The sequence below is a fragment of the Gadus macrocephalus genome, chromosome 21 (assembly GCF_031168955.1).
Source record: "Gadus macrocephalus chromosome 21, ASM3116895v1".
Classification (NCBI taxonomy): domain Eukaryota; kingdom Metazoa; phylum Chordata; class Actinopteri; order Gadiformes; family Gadidae; genus Gadus; species Gadus macrocephalus.
The window spans coordinates 610,397-633,412 of record NC_082402.1 but is presented as its reverse complement, the minus strand read 5'-3'; the positions used below and the strand labels follow the sequence as shown (position 1 = coordinate 633,412).

General features: G+C 53.8%; 3 protein-coding genes and 1 long non-coding RNA gene across 7 annotated transcripts in view; 2 read left to right on the top strand and 2 right to left on the bottom strand.

Annotated features, from left to right (window-relative positions):
- Window positions 1-48: 48 nt before the first annotated feature.
- On the top strand, window positions 49-10,111 carry ddx51 (DEAD (Asp-Glu-Ala-Asp) box polypeptide 51). Of its 2 annotated transcripts, none has more exons than XM_060041340.1 (16): window positions 49-310; window positions 882-1,189; window positions 1,660-1,826; window positions 2,554-2,704; window positions 3,262-3,407; window positions 4,035-4,106; window positions 4,743-4,849; window positions 5,179-5,287; window positions 5,852-5,997; window positions 6,483-6,675; window positions 6,981-7,096; window positions 7,709-7,825; window positions 8,978-9,079; window positions 9,181-9,244; window positions 9,356-9,490; window positions 9,805-10,111. In XM_060041340.1, the coding sequence occupies exons 1-16, from the start codon at window positions 288-290 to the stop codon at window positions 9,835-9,837; spliced, it is 1,989 nt and encodes a 662-aa protein (XP_059897323.1). In that variant the 5' UTR covers window positions 49-287; the 3' UTR covers window positions 9,838-10,111. The 2 variants fall into 2 exon arrangements, with proteins under 2 accessions (XP_059897323.1, XP_059897324.1); XM_060041341.1 differs by having other exon boundaries at window positions 54-310; window positions 1,663-1,826.
- A 270-nt stretch (window positions 10,112-10,381) lies between these two features.
- Window positions 10,382-19,659, top strand: katna1 (katanin p60 (ATPase containing) subunit A 1). Its single transcript, XM_060041349.1, has 11 exons — window positions 10,382-10,479; window positions 11,476-11,651; window positions 12,095-12,228; window positions 12,860-13,028; window positions 13,527-13,636; window positions 14,114-14,219; window positions 14,955-15,113; window positions 16,680-16,806; window positions 17,175-17,309; window positions 18,710-18,836; window positions 19,311-19,659. Exons 2-11 carry the CDS (start codon window positions 11,490-11,492, stop codon window positions 19,507-19,509), a joined length of 1,428 nt encoding a protein of 475 aa, XP_059897332.1. The 5' UTR covers window positions 10,382-10,479; window positions 11,476-11,489; the 3' UTR covers window positions 19,510-19,659.
- Window positions 16,694-17,175, bottom strand: LOC132449621 (uncharacterized). Of its 2 annotated transcripts, none has more exons than XR_009523617.1 (3): window positions 17,098-17,175; window positions 16,867-16,987; window positions 16,694-16,833 (listed from the first exon to the last, which is right to left on the bottom strand). It is a non-coding gene; the product is annotated as an uncharacterized LOC132449621 (long non-coding RNA). The 2 variants fall into 2 exon arrangements; XR_009523616.1 differs by lacking the exon at window positions 17,098-17,175 and adding an exon at window positions 17,054-17,090 and having other exon boundaries at window positions 16,867-17,008.
- Window positions 19,660-20,290: 631 nt separating the features above from the next.
- ginm1 (glycoprotein integral membrane 1) overlaps window positions 20,291-23,016 on the bottom strand; it is an 8,243-nt gene continuing 5,517 nt past the window's right edge. For both annotated transcript variants that reach the window (XM_060041354.1, XM_060041353.1), the window contains 2 exons: window positions 22,655-22,818; window positions 20,291-21,708 (listed from right to left, as the gene is read on the bottom strand). In XM_060041354.1, the coding sequence (XP_059897337.1) occupies window positions 21,606-21,708; window positions 22,655-22,818 (267 nt within the window). In that variant the 3' untranslated portion in view covers window positions 20,291-21,605. The remainder of the gene's footprint in view (window positions 21,709-22,654; window positions 22,819-23,016) is intronic.

Below are 23,016 nucleotides of genomic sequence, written 5' to 3'. Positions count from 1 at the left end.
CAAGCTTCCGTCTGACAGAAGCGTTCCAACGTCATCCATACGCGCCCACTGCACGAACGACCTACGTCACCCATACGCGCCAACTGCACACAAGCAACACATGAGACAGTGGACAGGCTTGTTACCAACAGATATTTTTTATAGATCTCTACATGGGGTCTGTTTAGATCCTGTAGTTTAATCCGGTTCTATACAGGGATCTGTTTAGATCCTCGAGGTGGAAATTCCCTGCTTCAGTCTCGACTGAGTAGGAAGAAGTTTGGCTCCTAGTTTCTAGATATACCATCATGTCTCTGTTCGTGGTTAACAGGTATGTGTGTGTGTGTGTGTGTGTGTGTGTGTGTGTGTGTGTGTGTGTGTGTGTGTGTGTGTGTGTGTGTGTGTGTGTGTGTGTGTGTGTGTGTGTGTGTGTGTGTGTGTGTGTGTGTGTGTGTGTGTGTGTGTGTGTGTGTGTGTGTGTGTGTGTGTGTGTGTGTGTGTGTGTTATTTCTGAGCTAAATAAACACAAGTGGTGCTTTTATTAATAAGACAAAATTCAGTTAATTATTAGTGTGATGCTTGTTAATGGCATGTCGTTTTATGAATATGATAATAAAATTTGTTACTGTTAATGGGATGTGATAATATGTAGGTTATTATTAATGTGATGTTGATAATAACACATAGTTCTTATTAATGTGATGTTGTTAATAATGATATGTAGTTTATTATGAATGCGAGGTTGGTAATATTAAGATGTAGTGATTAGTGATGTAATGTTAATACAAAGATGTAGTGATCATTAATGTGAGGTTGTTAATAGTAAGATCTAGTGATTAGGTGATGTTAATATTAAGATGGAGTTATCGTTAATATTAATATTAATGTGATGTCGTCCTCAGGTACCTGGGGGACGAGGAGGAGGAGAGCGACTCCATCAGAGAGTCTCACGCCCAGCGCCTGCTGGCCCGGCTGCAGAGCAAGGCCAAGGAGAGAGAGCAGAGAGAGACCAGCCCGAAGAGAGCCAAGAAGAGGCCGGCAGCAGAGAGCGGAGAGAGTGGAGAGCCGAAGCAGAAGACGGACAAACCCAAGAAGAAGAAAGTCAAGCCGACAGTGACACCAGAGGTTCCTGAGCCCGTGAAGGAGGTGGAGCCCGCCGGGGACAAGAAGAAAGATGGCAAGAAGAAGAAGAAGAAGAACGATCGTTTGGGTGAGGCCACGAGTGTCTGTTGCAAACAGTTTGATATGGAAAGTTGGTTGAGTACGCGTATTGTTAGTGTATTAACTATTCAACTATAGAAACAACTTAAATTAGATAAAGCGGAAACATACAAAAATGCTTGTAGCAGGTGCTGCTGCCATTAGTGCCTTAGCGGCGTTTCTGTTTACCTCTCAAGACGCCGTTGTACCCACCCATTCATCAGAGCGTTGGCAGAAGGTTCCAGGTAGAGCCGCTGTTGCATTCTGCCCTCACCCAGCCCCACGGTCTCACACACACACACACTGACTCAGGCCTGCTGAGGCTGCTTATACCGACCGCAATGCTTCAACAACATTTCAACCTTAAGTCATGGATGTCAATTAATTGTAATTAAATATTTACGATAGTATGTCCAAGCTGGACATAGTATTACACATATTGTTAATGTGCATTGATTGATCTGTTGTGTTCGGGTTTAGTAGACGACGCTAAGCAGATAACGAAAAAAGATGAAGGAGGAGTCAAAGAGAAAGGAGGAGAGATGCAGAAGGAGAACCAGGAGAACCAGGAGGCGGTGGTCCCGGAGGCGGTGGTCCCGACTGGTTTCACAGTTCTCGGGGGATTCGAGAATAAAGTGGCCCCAAAGGTATTGTGAACCTCGCCGTCTGACTGCGGGTTGTGTTGAGAAGTCATAGTCCAGACTTACTTATGGAGTACCCTACAATACACAGAGAACCCTACAATACACAGAGAACCCTACAATACAAAGAGAACCCTACAATACAAAGAGAACCCTACAATACAAAGAGAACCCTACAATACAAAGAGAACCCTACAATACACAGAAAACCCTACAATACACAGAGAACCCTACAATACACAGAGAACCCTACAATACACAGAGAACCCTACAATACACAGAGAACCCCACAATACACAGAACCCTACAATACACAGAGAACCCTACAATACACAGAGAACCCTCACTGTACTAGTAGTGACCCTGTCCCAGTGACCCTGTCCCAGTGTCCCTGTCCCAGTGAACCTGTCCCAGTGACCCTGTCCCAGTGTCCCTGTCCCAGTGACCCTGTCCCAGTGACCCGGTCCCAGTGACCCTGCCCCTGTCCCAGTGACCCGGTCCCAGTGACCCGGTCCCAGTGACCCTGTCCCAGTGTCCCTGTCCCAGTGACCCTGTCCCAGTGGACCCTGTCCCAGTAGACTCTGTCCCAGTGACCCTGTCCCAGTGACCCTGTCCCAGTGTCCCTGTCCCAGTGTCCCTGTCCCTGTCCCAGTGACCCTGTCCCAGTGTCCCTGTCCCTGTCCCAGTGACCCCGGTTGTCCCGGAGCTACAGGCTGTGCTGTGGTCTCTCCAGGTGCACCGCGTGCTGCCCCAGTGGCTGGCCCAGCCCGACGTCATCCTGCGGGACATCAGGAGGAACCTGGTGGCTGTGGGCGCGGTCCAGGGCCTCTCCCCCGCCACGCTCAAGAAGCTCCAGGACAACGGCGTCACCAGCTTCTTCCCCGGTAACACCAGTAACACCAGTAACACCAGTAACACCAGTAGCACCAGAGGACAACCAGTAACACCAGTAACACCAGAGGACAACCAGTAACACCAGTAACACCAGTAGCACCAGAGGACAACCAGTAACACCAGTAGCACCAGAGGACAACCAGTAACACCAGAGGACAACCAGTATCACCAGAGGACAACCAGTATCACCAGTTGTACCACGAGTTAACCAGTAACACCAGTTAGACCAGGAGATAACCAGTAACACCAGGAGAAAACCAGTAATACTAGGATATTACCAATAGAAAACCAGTAACAGCAGCTGATTACCAGTAAGCTAGTAGATAACTTAAGCCCCATTCAGTCATCCCCCCACCACTCACCCCATCAGCTAAACTGGAGCTAACGATGTTAGCTCTGTTCTCCGGGGAGTGGGGCTAGCGTGGTTAGCGTGGCTAGCGTGGTTAGCGTGGTTAGCGTGGCTAGCGTGGTTAGCGTGGCTAGCGTGGTTAGCGTGGCTAGCGTGGCTAGCGTGGTTAGCACGGGGCTAACTGCGCCCCCCCTCCAGTCCAGGCGGAGGTGGTGCCCGCGGTGCTGGAGTGCGTGGCCCAGGGGCTGCTGGTGGGCCGGGGGGGGTACCGGCCCCGGGACATCTGCGTGTCGGCCCCCACCGGCAGCGGGAAGACCCTGGCCTTCGTGGTCCCCCTGGTGCAGGTGAGCCGGGCGGGGGTCGGGTGGGGGTACGGGGGTTGGGTGGTGGTGGGGGGTACGGGGGTCGGGTGGTGGCGGGGGTCGGGTGGGGGTCGGGTGGTGGTGGGGATGCGGGGTCGGGTGGTGGTGCGGGGGTCGGGTGGTGGTGGGGGTCGGGTGGTGGTGGGGGTACGGGGGTCGGGTGGTGGTATGGGGTTGCGGGGGTCGGGTGGTGGTGGGGGTGCGGGGGTCGGGTGGTGGTGGGGGTGCGCGGGTCGGGTGGGGGGTCTTGCGGGGGTCGGGTGGGGGGTCTTGCGGGGGTCGGGTGGGGGGTCTTGCGGGGGTCGGGTGGGGGGTCTTGCGGGGGTCGGTGGGGGGTCTTGCGGGGGGTCGGGTGGGGGTGCGAGGGTCGGGCGGGGGGCGGGCGGGGGTCGGGTGGGGGTGTGGGGGGTCGGGCGGGGGGCGGGCGGGGGTCGGGTGCTGGTGGGGGTGCGGGGGTCGAGTGGGGGGTCTTGCGGGGGTCGGTGGGGGGTCTTGCGGGGGGTCGGGCGGGGGTGTGGGGGGTCGGGCGGGGGTCGGGTGGTGCACATGATGGGGTTTAGATGTCATGTATGGCCAGGTGATGGACTGTGTATGTGGGGGTGTTTCCAGGCTCTGATTGGTCGGGTGGTCTGTGAGGTCCGAGCGTTGGTCGTGCTGCCCACCAAGGAGCTCGCCCAGCAGGTGAGACTGCCGCACAACGCCGGCCCACCCGAGGGTGGAGAGTCATTTGGTGTGTGTGTGTGTGTGTGTGTGTGTGTGTGTGTGTGTGTGTGTGTGTGTGTGTGTGTGTGTGTGTGTGTGTGTGTGTGTGTGTGTGTGTGTGTGTGTGTGTGTGTGTGTGTGTGTGTGTGTGTTCTCCAGATGTATAAAGTGTGTGTGTGTGTGTGTGTGTCCCCAAGGTGTGTAAGGTGTGTGTCTCCCCCCCAGGTGTATAAGTCGTGTGTGTGTGTCTCCCCCAGGTGTGTAACGTGTGTGTGTGTGTGTGTCTCCCCCAGGTGTGTAAGGTGTGTGTGTGTAACGTGTGTGTGTGTGTGTGTCTCCCCCAGGTGTGTAAGGTGTGTGTGTGTGTGTAACGTGTGTGTGTGTGTGTGTGTGTCTCCCCCAGGTGTGTAAGGTGTGTGTGTGTGTGTGTGTGTCTCCCCCAGGTGTGTAACGTGTGTGTGTGTCTCCCCCAGGTGTGTAAGGTGTGTGTGTGTGTGTGTGTCTCCCCCAGGTGTGTAAGGTGTGTGTGTGTGTGTGTGTCTCCCCCAGGTGTGTAACGTGTGTGTGTGTGTGTGTCTCCCCCAGGTGTGTAACGTGTGTGTGTGTCTCCCCCAGGTGTGTAAGGTGTGTGCGCTGTACGCTGAGGGCTCCGGTCTGAAGGTGGTGATGCTCTGTGGGCAGAAGTCGTTCGCTGCAGAGCAAACGTCTCTGGCAGAGCAGAGGTGAGGATGGCTCTCATTGGTCCAGCACTCAGGAACTGGTTTAGGTTCAGCCAATGAGGAGAGGGATCAGGATGGAGGAGGAGGAGCTCCTAAAATAGCCGGTTCTTCAAGGTTCTTCAAGGTTCTGTAGTCAGAGGAAATGTGGTCGTTAAGGGGACGCCAGAGATGATTGATCTGAGCACTGATCCCTAAATAGTTTTGATCCTAATGTTATGGGTGTGTGTATTGTGTGTGTATTGTGCTTGATGTGTTTACTGTGTGTGTTTATGTGTTGTGTGTTTTGTGTATTGTGTGTGTGTTGTGTGTATAATGTCTGTCGATATTTCCAGAGGCGGGAAGTGGAAGAGTCTGGCGGACATCGTCGTGGCGACGCCGGGCCGTCTGGTGGACCACATCAACAAGACCCCCGGGTTCCGCCTGGACCTGCTCCGCTTCCTGGTGAGGCCCGGACCGGGGGGGACCCCTAGAGGGTGATGAGGTCACCCCCCCCCCCACACCCAGGGGGACCCCTAGAGGGGGATGAGGTCACCCCCCCCACACCCAGGGGGACCCCTAGAGGGGGATGAGGTCACCCCCCCCCCCACACCCAGGGGGACCCCTAGAGGGTGATGAGGTCACCCCCCCCACACCCAGGGGGACCCCTAGAGGGGGATGAGGTCACCCCCCCCCCCCACACCCAGGGGGACCCCTAGAGGGGGATGAGGTCACCCCCCCCCCCCCACACCCAGGGGGACCCCTAGAGGGGGATGAGGTCATCCCCACCACACCCAGGGGGACCCCTAGAGGGGGATGAGGTCATCCCCACCACACCTTGGGCTGGGCGGTTATCGATCTTTTATCGCGATTTCGATTTTAACGTGAAACGATCACAAAACGAATATAATCGAGTTTAAATATATATATATATTTTTTTTTTTATCCCAAAATAATCGGGATTATGATTTAATTCATAATCCAGCAGCCCCCCCTCACGCCTCCACTTATCCCCCCCCCCCCTCCCAGGTGATCGACGAGGCCGACCGGATGATTGACAGCATGCACCACTCCTGGCTGGGTCAGGTGACCAAGGCGGTGTTCAGAGCAGGAAGTGGATCCGAAGGTTCCTCGGTCTTCAGGAGGAGTGAGCCCACACACATCACCGCCGCCAGGTGAGCCCCCCCGTCTACCGTCACTCAACGGGCTGACAACGCGCCTCCATGGGATTCAAATGCATCTCAAAGTGTTTTAAATGTGTCTCTGTGTGTTTTAAATGCATTTTAAATGCGTCTCCATGTGATTTAATGTTTTCAATGCATATTAGATGCGTAGATTGTGGCAACTTTTGAATTAGTCTCCCAGTTGAGTCCCGCAATTAGTTGTGGCCACCCCTAAGAAACAATCACACCACCGAATATAGTACGAACTGTACGACACATTCAGTGGTGTGATGTTTCTTAGCTAGTGAATGTACCATAAAGGTTCTTCTTATGGTCACAGTGACTCTGTGCTATGGCTACGTCAACACCGGTACAGAAGAAAACATCTAATATCTATCTCAAAACATGTAACGTATCCTGACACGAGGTCAGAGCTGTGGTTTCTTCCCACTCCTGACGTCTGTGCGCGTGTCTGACCGTCTGTCTGCGTCCGTCAGCCTGTCCCCGCCCCAGATGCCGCTGCAGAAGCTGCTGTTCTCCGCCACGCTCACCATGAACCCCGAGAAGCTGCAGCAGCTCGGCCTGCACCAGCCCCGCCTCTTTAGCTCCACCCACTCCGGCCCCGCCCCCAGCGCTGGCCCCGCCTCCGCCAAGTCGCAGGAGCGCTTCAACTTCCCCGAAGGGCTCACGGTGAGGCGTCCCAACCTTCCCTTTCACAATAAGAGCCTTCTTAAGTAGTAGTCCCTTCCCTTTCACAATAAGAGCCTTCTTAAGTAGTAGTCCCTTCCCTTTCACAATAAGAGCCTTCTTCAGTAGTAGTACCTTCCCTTTCACATTAAGAGCCTTCTTCAGTAGTAGTACCTTCCCTTTCACAATAAGAGCCTTCTTCAGTAGTAGTACCTTCCCTTTCACAGTAAGAGCCTTCTTCAGTAGTAGTACCTTCCCTTTCACAGTAAGAGCCAGAACCAGTGGTTTAACTGGTTCCCTGTCTCCAGGAGTACTTTGTTCCGTGCACGCTGAGCAAGAAGCCGCTCCTGATCCTGCACTACATCCTCCACATGAAGTTCTGCCCGCTGCTCTGCTTCACCAACTCCAGGCAGGCGGCCCACAGGTGAGGCCTTCTGCTGGGCTGGGGCTGCTGGGCTGCTGGGCTGCTGGGCTGGGGCTGCTGGGCTGGGGCTGCTGGGCTGCTGGGCTGGGGCTGCTGGGCTGGGGCTGCTGGGCTGGGGCTGCTGGGCTGGGCTGGGGCTGCTGGGCTGGGGCTGCTGGGCTGGGGCTGCTGGGCTGGGCTGCTGGGCTGGGGCTGCTGGGCTGGGCTGCTGGGCTGGGGCTGCTGGGCTGGGCTGGGCTGGGCTGGGCTGGGCTGGGCTGGGCTGGGCTGGGCTGGGGCTGCTGGGCTGGGCTGCTGGGCTGGGGCTGCTGGGCTGGGCTGCTGGGCTGGGGCTGCTGGGCTGGGGCTGCTGGGGTGGTTCTGTTGGGGTTCTGTTTTTGTTGTTGTTGTAAAGTGTTTGTATACTTGTGTGTGTGCGTGTGTGTGTGTGTGTGTGTGTGTGTATACAGTAGAGATAGTGTGTGTGTGTGTGTGTATAACTGTGTGTGTGTGTGTGTGTCTTGGCTGTATAGTGTGTGTGTGTGTGTGTGTGTGTGTGTGTGTGTGTGTGTGTGCGCATAGTATGTGTGTATAACAATGTGTGTGTGTGTGTGTGTGTGTGTGTGTGTCCAGGCTGTTCCTGCTGGTGCGTCTGTTCGGGGGGGTGGAGGCGGCGGAGTTCTCCTCTCGTCTCTCCACCGCTGAGAGGAAGCACACGCTCAGAGACTTCCAGCACGGCAAGATCCAACTGTGAGGACGCCCACATCTACCAGGGGATAATCAATACCTAGGGTCAGCAGTACCAGGGGATAATCAATACCTAGGGTCAGCAGTACCAGGGGATAATCAATACCTAGGGTTAGCAGTACCAGGGGATAATCAATACCTAGGGTCAGCAGTACCAGGGGATAATCAATACCTAGGGTCGGGCAGTACCAGGGGATAATCAATACCTAGGGTCGGGCAGTACCAGGGGATAATCAATACCTAGGGTTAGCAGTACCAGGGGATAATCAATACCTAGGGTCAGCAGTACCATGGGATAATCAATACCTAGGGTCAGCAGTACCAGGGGATAATCAATACCTAGGGTTAGCAGTACCAGGGGATAATCAATACCTAGGGTCAGCAGTACCAGGGGATAATCAATACCTAGGGTCAGCAGTACCAGGGGATAATCAATACCTAGGGTTAGCAGTACCAGGGGATAATCAATACCTAGGGTCGGGCAGTACCAGGGGATAATCAATACCTAGGGTCGGGCAGTACCAGGGGATAATCAATACCTAGGGTTAGCAGTACCAGGGGATAATCAATACCTAGGGTCAGCAGTACCATGGGATAATCAATACCTAGGGTTAGCAGTACCAGGGGATAATCAATACCTAGGGTTAGCAGTACCAGGGGATAATCAATACCTAGGGTTAGCAGTACCAGGGGATAATCAATACCTAGGGTTAGCAGTCTCTAAGGATAATCAATATCAATCTCCGGTTTATCAATATCTAGGCTTAATCAATATGTATCTAGGGCTAGGCAGTATCTATGGTTGATCAGTAGGGTTGGTCAGTACGTTAACTGATGGGTTAGTCAGTAGGGTTAGTCAGTAGGTTAACTGACGGTTTAGTCAGTGGGGTTGGTCAGTTAGTTAGCTGATGGGTTAGTCCGTGTGGTTAGTCAGTAGGTTAACCGATGGGTTAGTCAGTAGGTTAACCAATGGGTTAGTCAGTAGGTTAACCGATTGGTTAGTCAGTAGGTTAACCAATGGGTTAGTCAGTAGGTTAACCGATGGGTTAGTCAGTAGGTTAACCGATGGGTTAGTCAGTAGGTTAACCGATTGGTTAGTCAGTAGGTTAACCAATGGGTTAGTCAGTAGGTTAACCGATGGGTTGTGTGTTGCAGGCTGATCTGCACGGACGCGGCGGCCCGAGGCATCGACATCGAGGGCATCAAGTGTGTAGTGAACTACGATGCTCCGCAGTACCTCAGGACCTACATCCACAGGTACACACACACACACACACACACACGCACACGCACACACGTTGGTACGGAGGTTCTCGGTGTCGAGGCGGTCTAACTGGTCCCTGCTGTTCCTCCTGCAGGATCGGGAGAACGGCCAGAGCAGGCAAAGCGGGCGTGGCCTTCACCTTCCTGCTGGACGTGCAGGTGACGCCTCCTCTCCCTCATAGCCACGCCCCCTGACCTTATAAGGCGCCTGTGTGACGGCCCCAGACAGGAAGCCGCTGCTGACCGACGGGTGTGTGTTGTGTTCCACAGAGGAACAGCTTCCTGAAGATGGTGGAGGAGGCAGGAAGCGTTGGCATCAAGAAGCACTCGGTCAAACACCAGCTGCTGAAGAACATGGCCCCCCGCTACGAGACCACCCTGAAGGAGCTGGCCAGCGCCATCAAGGTGAGCTGCCTTCAGGCTAATGCCCTGCAGCCATACCAATAGACTGCATTCATATTAATATACTGCTTTCAAACTAATAATTAGTATGAATGCAGTATATTAATCAGAATGCAGATTAAAAATACACTGCATTCAGTATATTAAGTATACTGGGAAATCCGATATATTTAATGCAGTATACTAAATATACAGCATTCATACTAATATATTTCATTCATGTTAATATACTACATTCATACCAGAATACTCATCTTTGAGGACCAGCTGCAGTAACTTTGTCTCTTTGTACTTTGTATTTTTCCTTCTCTCCACAGGACGAGAAAGACCAGTTCCGGATCAAAGTATAATGAAGAGGCTGACATTATGGGATGTAGAGAGCATAATATAACCTCCTCTGTGATTGGCTGTATCTTCGCGGACTGCGTCATGTGATGAAGAGGGCAGATGATTTTCTCCACGTGGATTGACTATTTTCTATTTGAGTCGTTATATTTTGGCCATTAAAAGGGTTATGTATTGTGAAAGAGCCTGTTTCTATTTGTACTGTTTTGAAGCAGAAAACCATTTCTGCTCTCTATTCTTCATGCTCAAATACATTTCAATAAAATGTTTCACATTGTACTTAACTCTTTATATTTTTCAATATTCTTACATCTCCCTTCCCTGGTAAAATTACAAAATGATAGCGTATTTATTAATTTATTTATGGGAACATAAATAATGCATGAATCTAATATAAATAGAGATAAAATCTAAATGTATATATATATTTAAAACCGTTATATATATATATCTTTATAGAGACATAGAAATATAGGGATATCTATACATATATCTATCTGTAGATATCGATAGATATTCGGATTTAGCCTTTGGAATTCCCTCGGCTCTTTTCGTTAAATTTCGGGAACGTCCCGCTGGTCACCGGAACTCGTCATAACTTTCTCCAGTGAACAAACTTGTTTTTTTGTATTCAGCGGAGGAGTCAAGTAAGTTTCACTCTTTTATCACATTCTAATTCATTACAAATGACCGTTAAATTGCTAAACTTCTATTAACTTGGCCCATTGTATAGTCACTCGTCCAGAAAGTGTTTTAATCAGCCGGGTGCGGGAGTCCACCCTGAGTTGTGCAGATCAAGGATGTAGAATAGGATTAATAATAAGATTAATACTTAATATTAAATTGCAGATGAAAGCTCGTCTGGTTCTGTCGCTTTATGTTAAACTATAATTCTTTACTGCTTTATAATCGGATACAGAAAGGGTTTAGGGTGAGGTTTGGTTTACCCTCTGGGAGAAAAACACTTTGTAACTTTGATCACAATTTACCTGTTGCTTTGATCACAATGGACATGTGGCTTTGAGCACAAATTACTTGTTACCGGTTTTACATCTTCCATGTTACTTTAATCAGTTGACATGTTACTGGTAACATAATAATAACGACTGCATTAAAGAAATTCACCTTGTCGAAGTTGTAGTCCAAAACACGGGAAGTTTAAAACGATTGGTTTGTTGGGAAATGTGTGTTTGGTAGTGTGTGATGTGTTAGTGTGGACTGTTTGATACTGTGTGTTTGGTACTGTTGACTGGAAAGACGTGGTCTGTTTGGCCAGGAGGTCATGTGGAAATGGTATGATGATGTTTGTTGAAGCTCTTGAATAAGGTGATTACAGTCCATTTGAGTTGTATGTTGAGGTGAGGGAAACCGGAGTGAGTTAGTGACACGGGCATATGGTCACATGTGTGTTGGGTGTTAGGGTTTGACAGTCTGACAGTCTGTTTGTGTTTGATAGGGTTTGACAGTGTGTTGGAGAGGAATTAACAGTGTGAGTTTGATAGTGTTGTGTTGGATAGGGTTCACAGTGTGTTGGAGAGAGATTAACAGTGTGTGTGTATGGGGAATAGAGTTGGACCGTGTGTTGTGTTTTAGACTGTGTGTGTGTGTGTGTGTGTGTGTGTGTGTGTGTGTGTGTGTCCTAGCCCCCTCCAGCAGGATGAACCTGCGTGAGATCACGGAGAACGTGAAGCTGGCGCGGGAGTACGCCCTGCTGGGGAACTACAGCTCCGCCAGCGTGCTGTACCGCGGCGTGCTCACCCAGGTGCAGCGCCACCTGGGGGCCCTCCGGGACGGGGGCTCCACCCACCGCTGGCAGCAGGTGAGCCCCGCCCCCCCTCCCCCATCCCCACGGGATAGGGGATCAGACCCCCACCTGGGGATAGGGGATCAGACCCCCACCTGGGGGATAGGGGATCAGACCCCCACCTGGGGATAGGGGATCAGACCCCCACCGTGGGGATAGGGGATCAGACCCCCACCGTGGGGATAGGGGACTGTTCCACCTGGGGGCCAACCCTTCTGGTCCTCTACTGAGTTCTAAGTTACTGGGGGGTTCTGCTGGGGTGGAGTTCTATGTTACTGCGTGGCTCTGAAGGGGTTGAGTTCTACTTTACGGCGTTGTTCTGCAGGGGTTGAGTTCTCTGTTACGTTGTGGTTCTGCTGGGGTGGAGTTCTATGTTACTGTGTGGCTCTGAAGGGGTTGAGTTCTACTTTACGGTGTTCTGCTGGGGTTGAGTTCTCTGTTATGTTGTGGTTCTTTAGGTTCTGCAGGAGATCAGCGAGGAGAACAAGCAGGTGGACGAGATCATGGCGACGCTGGCGAGCTTCCAGCTGAACGCGACGCCCTCCAAACCCAGCGAGGACGGAGACCTGATCTCTGCCCACGTCAAGCGCAGGTAACGAGGCTAGCTTCACAGAGCTACAGTCTGTAGAGCTAGCTGTATGAAGCTAGCTACCATCCCGCTACAGTCTGTAGAGCTAGCTGTATGAAGCTAGCTGCCATCGCGCTACAGTCTGTAGAGCTAGCTGTATGAAGCTAGCTGCCATCGCGCTACAGTCTGTAGAGCTAGCTGTATGAAGCTAGCTGCCATCGCGCTACAGTCTGCAGAGCTAGCTGTATGAAGCTAGCTGCCATTGCGCTACAGTCTGTAGAGCTAGCTGTATAGAGCTAGCTGTCATCACTCTACTGCCTATAGTGCTAGCTATAAACTACAGTTTATAGCGCTAGCTAAATAAAGCTAGCTGTCCTTGCTCTACAGTCTATAGCGGCAGTGGTGAAGTAGTGCTATAGTGCTAGCTGTCGTCAGTCGGTGCAGTAGCTGTACCTTTGGAGGGTGGGGGGGGGGGGTTGGTCATGTGAGTCTGATTAGTGCCACAGTGTGCGGCTCTCAGCTTATTGTTCCTGATCACTGCCCTGGAAATGGAGACACACACACACACACACACACACACACACACACCTCCAGACACAGTGTCCTGGGGGCGGTGATGTTCCGGCGGTCCGTAACGGTCCGCCCCGGGCTGCAGGTCGTCCCCCTGTCCGGTCAGGGCCTCCCCCCGGGACGGCCGGCCCAGCGCGGGGGTCCGGCAGCAGCCCCGACAGGTCCCCCGCGGCTACGGGGACGGGGGGCGCCCCCAAAGGGGCAAGGAGAAGAAGGACCCCAAGGAGGGAAAGGAGAAGCACAAGGACGACAAGGTCAGAACACCTCACCCTCTAGATCTACTGCACCTTCTACAGGATCTAGCTCTACGGCACCTTCTAGAGGATCTAGCTCTACGGCACCTTCTAGAGGATCTAGCTCTACGGCACCTTCTAGAGGTTCTAGCTCTACGGCACCTTCTAGAGGATCTAGCTCTACGGCACCTTCTAGAGGATCTAGCTCTACGGCACCTTCTAGAGGATCTAGCTCTACTCCACCTTCTACATCTACTTCACCTTCTACAGGATCTAGCTTTACTGCACCATCTACATCCAGCTCTACTTCACCTTCTAGATGATCTAGCTCTAATCTACCTTCTAGAGCATGTAGCTCTACTCAACCTTCTATATTCTCTAGCTCTATCTTCCATCACTCTAGTCTTCAGCTCTATTGTGACTCTCAATGCAATGGCCTTCTGTTGACCGTCCGCTCTCTTCACGTTTTTCCTGTGAAGTCACTTCCTGTATTGATGTCACTTCCTGTGGTGTTCGCAGGCAAAGACGGAGGATCGCGAGCTGAAGCGGTTTGACGGCAGCGGACACGATAAGGACCTCGTGGAGGCCTTGGAGAGAGACATCATCTCTCAGAACCCCAACATCAAGTGGTACTACACTAACTATAACTATCACTATCACTAACTATAACTGTCACTAACTATAACTATCACTAACTATAACTAGAGGCCCTGGAGAGAGGCATCATCTCTCAGAACCCCAACATCAAGTGGTACTATCACTAACTATAACTAACTATAACTATCACTAACTATAACTGTCACTAACTATAACTATCACTAACTATAACTAGAGGCACTGGAGAGAGACATAATCTCTCAGAACCCCAACATCAAGTGGTACTATCACTAACTATAACTAACTATAACTATAACTATCACTAACTGTAACTAGAGGCCCTGGAGAGAGACATCATCTCCCAGAACCCCAACATCAAGTGGTACTATCACTAACTATAACTATAACTAACTATAACCATAGTGGTAGTGGGACTCTCTCAGACCAGAGGTGTAAATAGATCCCGACTGTGTGAGCCAGTGTTGACGGCGGTTGTCATGGTGACCCAGGGAGGACATCGCGGACCTGGGGGACGCCAAGCGGCTGCTGAAGGAGGCGGTGGTTCTGCCCATGTGGATGCCCCAGTTCTTCAGGGGCATCAGGAGACCCTGGAAGGTACGCTGCCCTCCTATTGGTCCACCCCACGCTGCCCTCCTATTGGTCCACCCCACGCTGCCCTCCTATTGGTCCACCCCACGCTGCCCTCCTATTGGTCCACCCCACGCTGCCCTCCTATTGGTCCACCCCACGCCGCCCTCCCATTGGTCCATCACACGCCGCCCTCCCATTGGTCCATCACACACCGCCCTCCTATTGGTCCACCACATGTGGCCCTCCTATTGGTCCACCACACGCTGCCCTCCTATTGGTCCACTGCACGCTGCCCTCCTATTAGTCCACTGCACGCTGCCCTCCCATTGGTCCACCACATGTGGCCCTCCCATTGGTCCACCACATGTGGCCCTTCTATTGGTCCACCCCACACTGCCCTCCCATTGGTCCACCACACGCTGCCCTCCCATTGGTCCACCACATGTGGCCCTCCCATTGGTCCACCACATGTGGCCCTTCTATTGGTCCACCCCACACTGCCCTCCCATTGGTCCACCACACGCTGCCCTCCCATTGGTCCACCGGGATACCAGTTCAGATAGTTCTATATTAAAGATGATTAGCTGTAGTGTGTGTGTGTGTGTGTGCTTGTGTGTGTGTGTGTGTGTGTGTGTGTGTGTGTGTGTGTGTGTGTGTGTGTGTGTGTGTGTGTGTGTCTGTGTCTGTGTCTGTGTGTGTGTGTGTGTGTGTGTCTGTGTGTCTGTGTGTGTGTGTGTGTGTGTGTGTGTGTGTGTCCAGGGGGTCCTGATGGTGGGGCCTCCGGGCACCGGTAAGACCCTGCTGGCCAAGGCGGTGGCGACCGAGTGCCGCACCACCTTCTTCAACGTGTCCTCCTCCACCCTGACCTCCAAGTACCGCGGGGAGTCGGAGAAGCTGGTCCGCCTGCTGTTTGAGATGGTAGGCCCCGCCCCCTCAGGCCCCGCCCCCTCAGTCCGCCTGCTGTTTGAGATGGTAGGCCCCGCCCCCTCAGGCCCCGCCCCCTCAGTCCGCCTGCTGTTTGAGATGGTAGGCCCCGCCCCCTCAGGCCCCGCCCCCCTCAGTCCGCCTGCTGTTTGAGATGGTAGGCCCCGCCCCCTCAGGCCCCGCCCCCTCAGTCCGTCTGCTGTTTGAGATGGTAGGCCCCGCCCACTCAGTCCGCCTGCTGTTTGAGATGGTAGGCCCCGCCCACTCAGTCCGCCTGCTGTTTGAGATGGTAGGCCCCGCCCCCTCAGGCCGGCTGCTGTTTGAGATGGTAGGCCCCGCCCCCTCAGGCCCCGCCCCCTCAGGCCGGCTGCTGTTTGAGATGGTAGGCCCCGCCCCCTCAGTCCGCCTGCTGTTTGAGATGGTAGGCCCCGCCCCCTCAGGCCGGCTGCTGTTTGAGATGGTAGGCCCCGCCCCCTCAGGCCCCGCCCCCTCAGGCCGGCTGCTGTTTGAGATGGTATGCCCCGCCCCCCTCAGTCCGCCTGCTGTTTGAGATGGTAGGCCCCGCCCCCTCAGTCCGCCTGCTGTTTGAGATGGTAGGCCCCACCCCCTCAGTCCGGCTGCTGTTTGAGATGGTAGGCCCCGCCCCTCAGTCCGGCTGCTGTTTGAGATGGTAGGCCCCGCCCCTCAGGCCCCGCCCACTCAGTCCGCCTGCTGTTTGAGATGGTAGGCCCCGCCCCCTCAGTCCGGCTGCTGTTTGAGATGGTAGGCCCCGCCCCCTCAGTCCGGCTGCTGTTTGAGATGGTAGGCCCCGCCCCTCAGTCCGGCTGCTGTTTGAGATGGTAGGCCCCGCCCCTCAGTCCGGCTGCTGTTTGATATAGTAGGCCCCGCCCCTCAGGCCCCACCCCCTCAATCCGGCTGCTGTTTGAGATGGTAGGCCCCGCCCCTCAGGCCCCGCCCCCTCAGTCCGCCTGCTGTTTGAGATGGTAGGCCCCGCCCCCTCAGTCCGGCTGCTGTTTGAGATGGTAGGCCCCGCCCCCCTCAGTCCGGCTGCTGTTTGATATGGTAGGCCCCGCCCCTCAGGCCCCGCCCCCTCAGTCCGGCTGCTGTTTGAGATGGTAGGCCCCGCCCCCTCAGTCCGGCTGCTGTTTGAGATGGTAGGCCCCGCCCCCCTCAGTCCGCCTGCTGTTTGAGATGGTAGGCCCCGCCCCCCTCAGTCCGTCTGCTGTTTGAGATGGTAGGCCCCGCCCCCTCAGGCCCCGCCCCCCTCAGTCCATCTGCTGTTTGAGATGGTAGGCCCCGCCCCCTCAGGCCCCGCCCCCCTCAGTCCATCTGCTGTTTGAGATGGTAGGCCCCGCCCCGTCACCTCTGCGGGGGGCTGACCCGGGGGGGGGTCTCTGCGGGGGTCTGACCAGGGGGGGTCTCTGCGGGGGGCTGACCCGGGGGGGTCTCTGCGGGGGGCTGACCCGGGGGGGTCTCTGCGGGGGGCTGACCCGGGGGGGTCTCTGCGGGGGGCTGACCCGGGGGGGTCTCTGCGGGGGGCTGACGGCTTTGTCCCCACAGGCCCGGTTCTACGCCCCCACCACCATCTTCATCGACGAGATCGACTCCATGTGCAGCCGCCGCGGGACGTCTGAGGAGCACGAGGCCAGCCGCCGCGTCAAGGCCGAGCTGCTGGTGCAGATGGACGGTACCGCGACGCTAGCACCTCTAGAACCTCCTCTAGAACCTTCAGAACCTCCTCTAGAACCTTTAGAACCTCCTCTAGTACCGCGACGCTAGCACCTCTAGAACCTCCTCTAGAACCTTCAGAACCTCCTCTAGAACCTTTAGAACCTCCTCTAGTACCGCGACGCTAGCACCTCTAGAACCTCCTCTAGAACCTTCAGAACCTCCTCTAGAACCTTTAGAACCTCCTCTTGAACCTCCTCTAGTACCGCGACGCTAGCACCTCTAGAACCTTTAGAACCTCCTCCAGAACCTTTAGAACCTCCCCTAGCACCGACCCCTATAGAACCGTTACTATGGTGTTGTGTAGCAGTGTGTTGTGTTGTGCAGGTGTGGGCGGGGCCTCAGAGAGCGAGGACCCCTCTAAGATGGTGATGGTTCTGGCCGCCACTAACTTCCCCTGGGACATCGACGAGGCTCTGAGGAGACGCCTGGAGAAGAGGATCTACATCCCCCTGCCCTCAGGTACACAACCACCCCGTAACACACACACACACACACACCCCTCAGGTACACAACCACCCCGTAACACAACCACCCCGTAACACACACACACACACACCCCTCAGGTACACAACCCCCCCGTAACACACACACCCCTCAGGTACACAACCACCCCGTAACACACACACCCCTCAGGTACACAACCACCCCGTAACACACACACCCCTCAGGTACACAACCACCCCGTAACACACACACCCCTCAGGTACGCAACCACCCCCTAATGCACACACCCCTCTGGTACACAACCACCCCGTAACACACACACACACACACCCCTCTGGTACACAACCACCCCGTAACACACACACCCCTCAGGTACACAACCACCCCGTAACACACACACCCCTCTGGTACGCAACCACCCCGTAACACACACACCCCTCAGGTACACAACCACCCCGTAACACACACCCCTCTGGTACACAACCACCCCGTAACACACACCCCTCTGGTACTCACTCAGCCCTCTAGTACATACAACCCTCTTGTACTCACTCCTTCACTCACCCCCCTGTAAGCTGTGTGTAGCCCCCCCCCCTGTAAACTGTGTGTAGCCCCCCCCCTGTAAGCTGTGTAGCCCCCCCCTGTAAGCTGTGTGTAGCCCCCCCCCCTGTAAGCTGTGTGTAGCCCCCCCCTGTAAGCTGTGTGTAGCCCCCCCTGTACGCTGTGTGTAGCCCCCCCTGGACGCTGTGTAGCCCCCCCCTGTACGCTGTGTGTAGCCCCCCCCTGTAAGCTGTGTGTAGCCCCCCCTGTACGCTGTGTAGCCCCCCCTGTACGCTGTGTAGCCCCCCCCTGTACGCTGTGTGTAGCCCCCCCTGTACGCTGTGTAGCCCCCCCTGTACGCTGTGTAGCCCCCCCTGTACGCTGTGTGTAGCCCCCCCTGTACGCTGTGTAGCCCCCCCTGTACGCTGTGTAGCCCCCCCCTGTACGCTGTGTGTAGCCCCCCTTGGACGCTGTGTAGCCCCCCCTGGACGCTGTGTAGCCCCCCCCCTGGACGCTGTGTAGCCCCCCCTGTACGCTGTGTAGCCCCCCCCTGTAAGCTGTGTGTAGCCCCCCCTGTACGCTGTGTAGCCCCCCCTGTACGCTGTGTGTAGCCCCCCCCTGTACGCTGTGTGTAGCCCCCCCTGTAAGCTGTGTAGCCCCCCCTGTACGCTGTGTGTAGCCCCCCCTGTAAGCTGTGTGTAGCCCCCCCCTGTACGCTGTGTGTAGCCCCCCCTGTAAGCTGTGTGTAGCCCCCCCCTGTACGCTGTGTAGCCCCCCCTGTACGCTGTGTGTAGCCCCCCCTGTAAGCTGTGTGTAGCCCCCCCCTGTACGCTGTGTGTAGCCCCCCCCTGGACGCTGTGTGCTCTGGTCTCCAGGGGAGGGGCGTGTGGAGCTGCTGAGGATCAACCTGCTGGAGCTGGAGCTGGAGGGAGACGTGGACATGGACAAGATCGCAGAGCAGATGGAGGGCTACTCAGGGGCCGACATCACCAACGTCTGCAGGTACTGCCTGTCCCCTAGTCTCCTCCTCTCCTTAAGTCTCCTCTCCTCCTCTCCCCTAGTCTCCTCCTCTCCTTAAGTCTCCTCTCCTCTCCTCTAGTCTCCTCCTCTCCCCTAGTCTCCTCCTCTCCTCTCCCCTAGCCACCTCCTCTCCTTAAGTCTAGGCTCACCCTCTCCCCTAGTCTCCTTCTCTCACGACTCCTCCTCCTCCTCAGGTTTTCTCCCCTAGCCTCCTCCTCTCCCTTAGCCTCCTTCAGTCTCCCCTCTTCGTCTAGTCTCCTTCGGTCTTCTCTAGACTAGTCTCCTCATCTTGTTAAGCTCTTCCAAATAACGTGTGTGTGTGTGTGTGTGTGTGTGTGTGTGTGTGTGTGTGTGTGTGTGTGTGTGTGTGTGTGTGTGTGTGTGTGTGTGTGTGTGTGTGTGTGTGTGTGTGTGTGTGTGTGTGTGTGTGTGTGTGTGTGTGTGTGTGTGTCCCAGGGATGCGTCTCTGATGGCGATGCGGCGGCGGATCGAGGGACTCACCCCGGAGGAGATCCGCAACATCTCCAAGGACGAGATGCACATGCCCACCACCATGCAGGACTTCGAGGCGGCGCTGAAGAAGGTCTCCAAGTCGGTCTCGGCGTCCGACCTGCTCAAGTACGAGCAGTGGATCGAGGAGTTCGGCTCGTGCTGAGGGGGCGGGCCGCACCACGGTGTGTGTGTGTGTGTGTGTGTGTGTGTGTGTGTGTGTGTGTGTGTGTGTGTGTGTGTGTGTGTGTGTGTGTGTGTGTGTGTGTGTGTGTGTGTTCACGGGGCCAAAAGTTAATAAAGATAATCAAATGAGCCTAGTTGTGTGGTCCTTGATTTAGAACGTACTCCCCTTCCCTTCAGGCTGATACTGTTCAGGTTGACTAGCTTAAGGTAGGCAATTTATTTGCCACATTTGTTGCAATTTTCTTTGCATCCCATCAGCGATCAATAAATCACATTATTATAATATAATAAACTCGGTATAAAATAATACTCTTTATTACTGGCCTGGAATTTGCCCGTCCAATCATTTGATTCGGCCCGAATTAAATGATTGGACGGGCTGTCTACCTCCCTGCACTCATTGGTCAGGACCGGAGTCTTTCACAAGGCTAGGCAGGGCCAGTGCTAAAGCTAGCCTGTGTTTTGGGGGGGAGAACTGAGGAAGGGAATTACTTAAGTTTGAAACTTAAATAACGTACCCTATCTTTAAAGGGACTACAGCTAGCAAGACAACGAAAATAATACATCGTTTTCGAATATCTGATCACCAAAAGACTGTCTTGGTGGAGACAAACATGTAATTTGTTATCTTTGAAGTAAAATGGATAATCTGAGAACACTTAACTAAATAAGAAATTTCTTATTTTGGATTTTAACACCCCTTTAAGTTTCTTGGGCACCAGTATAAATCACAACACAAGAAACCCACTCACGCTGCTGGCTTCAGTTAAATCCAAACGTTTTATTAGTTTTTTAACCATGCTCGACTTTATGATGCATCGTTATAAAGTGCTTTAACAGTTCTTCAAAATAAAAGCTCCCTAATTCATAAAGTGTCATGTTTCCCCAAATGACGACCTGGTCCAACCAAACGGTGACATGCACTAGAGACCCAGTAAGCATGCAGCTGAGGCCCCCCCACGGCCAGTGGGATCTGAGGGGGGGCTGAAGGGGGGTCTGGACCGGGCTACAGGGTCCTGGGGACCGGGGACTGGACTACAGGGTTCTGAACCAGATGACCGGATACTAGACTACAGGGCCTGTCGAGCGGTACTGGACACCAGCATCAGAACAGTTCACCACAGGGACCTCTATCACTAACTGGGGTTACCTTACCACTTCAAATTAAATCCAAACAGAAGAAGAGACTCCTCAATATAAACTTATTGTATCCCACACATCGCTCTGGAGAAAAGTTCCAGAACGTTTGACATCGTAGGAAGAGTGACCGCCTCTTCCTTGAACTCAGTAACCTCGTTTTCACATTCAATTAACAAACACAAACTCCGCTCACATAGTTTACAGCAAATTACACAACGTTACGCTGGCGTGCTGTACATCGCTAGGTCTGGGAGCAGTGTCGGAGTGTATCATCAGGCGGGGAACTCAAAGCGTGGCTGAGCCGCCCAGATAGGCGTCAGTGAAAGCTAACTAAACATCAACTAACCAAGGGGCTAGGCTAGGTAGCTGTCCTCGGCTACAGCCATCAAGACATGCTAACAAACATCATCAAAGCTAAAGCTAGGTAGCTGTCCTTGGCCACAGCCATCCAGACGTGCCAACTAAACATCTAACCAGGGGGCTAGGCCAGGTAGCTGTCCTCTGCTACAGCCATCAAGACATGCTAACTAAACATCTAACCAGAGGTTTAAGCTAGGTGGCTAGGTAGCTGTCCTCGGCTACAGCCATTCAGACATGCTCACTAAATATCATCTAACCAGGGGGCTAAGCTAGGTAGCTAGGTAGCTGTCATCGGCTACAGCCATCAAGACATGCGTCACAACTAATGGAGGAGGAACAGCTGTTTCAATCAGTATTCATACGGCAGAAGCTAGCTCTGCTAGCCAAAACATTCATTAAAACACAAATCATTTTACAATTATTTGAATACGTTGTTTGTTTTGATGGGATTGATCGTAGCCAGGAGACGTGAGCCGGCCTCCGACCAGCAGGAGGCGTCGGTCTGCTGGACTCCCTCGGAGGGGAGGGGGGCTGGGTCTGGGTGAGAGCAGGGAGGCGCCGGGGGCGAGGGCGGAGTCATTCGGAGGCTCCTGAGGTGGGCTCCGCCTCCATGTTCTCCAGCAGCGTGTGCTTCTCCTCCTCGGGCAGCGGGGGCACCTCCGATAGGTGGTAGGACCTCCTGTAGGAGGAGGGGGACCGAGAGGTGAGGACGTCTGGGGCGTTCAGCAGACGCTTATCCACAGCGGCTTACAATCAGTACATTGGTCACAATAAAGAGAGACGACAATATATCTCTGTGGGTACAGTGAGGATGATCATAGAACCAAGTGCCAAGCACTAACCATCACTAGGTTAACCCGTTCGCCGTATACAACAGAGATAGCTAGGATAAGATGCTACACAATGCTAAGTACTATTTTTAGGTGACAGGATGTACAACATAAAATAAGTGCGTACATTTTGTGCCAGGGCGTACAATAAGTTCTGGTAAACTCAGTTCTTTGCTGTGGTTTGGACTCACTATCCCCAGTACCACAAAGAACCGGTCGATGCATTGAGGAAAACCTCCAATCACCATAAGGACCTGATTCTGTACTGTAATATTACAGACCGATACAGAACCGGGTCCATTACAGACCGATACAGAACCGGGTCCATTACAGACCGATACAGAACCGGGTCCATTACAGACCGATACAGAACCGGGTCCATTACAGACCGATACAGAACCGGGTCCATTACAGACCAATACAGAACCGGGTCCATTACAGACCGATACAGAACCAGGTCCATTACAGACCAATACAGAACCGGGTCCATTACAGACCGATACAGAACCGGGTCCATTACAGACCGATACAGAACCGGGTCCATTACAGACCGATACAGAACCGGGTCCATTACAGACCGATACAGAACCGGGTCCATTACAGACCAATACAGAACCGGGTCCATTACAGACCGATACAGAACCGGGTCCATTACAGACCGATACAGAACGGTTAGAGGGTTACTAACCCTACTTTGCCAGCAGCGCTGCTCTTCATAATTAATAAATAAGTCATCCTGTGGATGTACCTCTATGTTGCCGCTCTGTGATTGGCCGGCGTCGGCTCGTTGCTCACCTGTGTTCGCAGGTGGGGAAGAAGAGGTCGAGGATCTTCACGATGACGGCGGAGCCCACCACGCCGATGACCACCACCCACATGACCAGGAAGAAGAGCGGCAGAGACTCGGAGCAGAACCGCCGCACGCGCTCCCGGGCCTGCTGCACCCACACACACACCGCCTGGGGGGGGAGAGGCCTGTTAGCTTCATGTTAGCATCATGTTAGCATCATGCTAGCATAATGCTAGCTGCACCCACACACACACCTGGGGGAGAGAGGGACCTGTTAGCATCATGCTAGCTGCACCGACACACACACCGCCTGGGAGGGAGAGACAGGTTAGCATCATGTTAGCATCATGCTAGTTGCCCCCACACA

Coding starts and splice junctions, on each gene's coding strand:
- ddx51 (XM_060041340.1), top strand. CDS start 288: ATGTCTCTGTTCGTGGTTAACAG. Junction 9,080..9,180: donor CTCAGGACCTACATCCACAG/GTACACACACAC, acceptor TTCCTCCTGCAG/GATCGGGAGAACGGCCAGAG. Junction 9,491..9,804: donor AGCTGGCCAGCGCCATCAAG/GTGAGCTGCCTT, acceptor TTCTCTCCACAG/GACGAGAAAGACCAGTTCCG.
- katna1 (XM_060041349.1), top strand. CDS start 11,490: ATGAACCTGCGTGAGATCACGGAGAACGTGAAGCTGGCGCGGGAGTAC. Junction 13,029..13,526: donor AGAAGCACAAGGACGACAAG/GTCAGAACACCT, acceptor TGGTGTTCGCAG/GCAAAGACGGAGGATCGCGA. Junction 17,310..18,709: donor CTACATCCCCCTGCCCTCAG/GTACACAACCAC, acceptor TCTGGTCTCCAG/GGGAGGGGCGTGTGGAGCTG.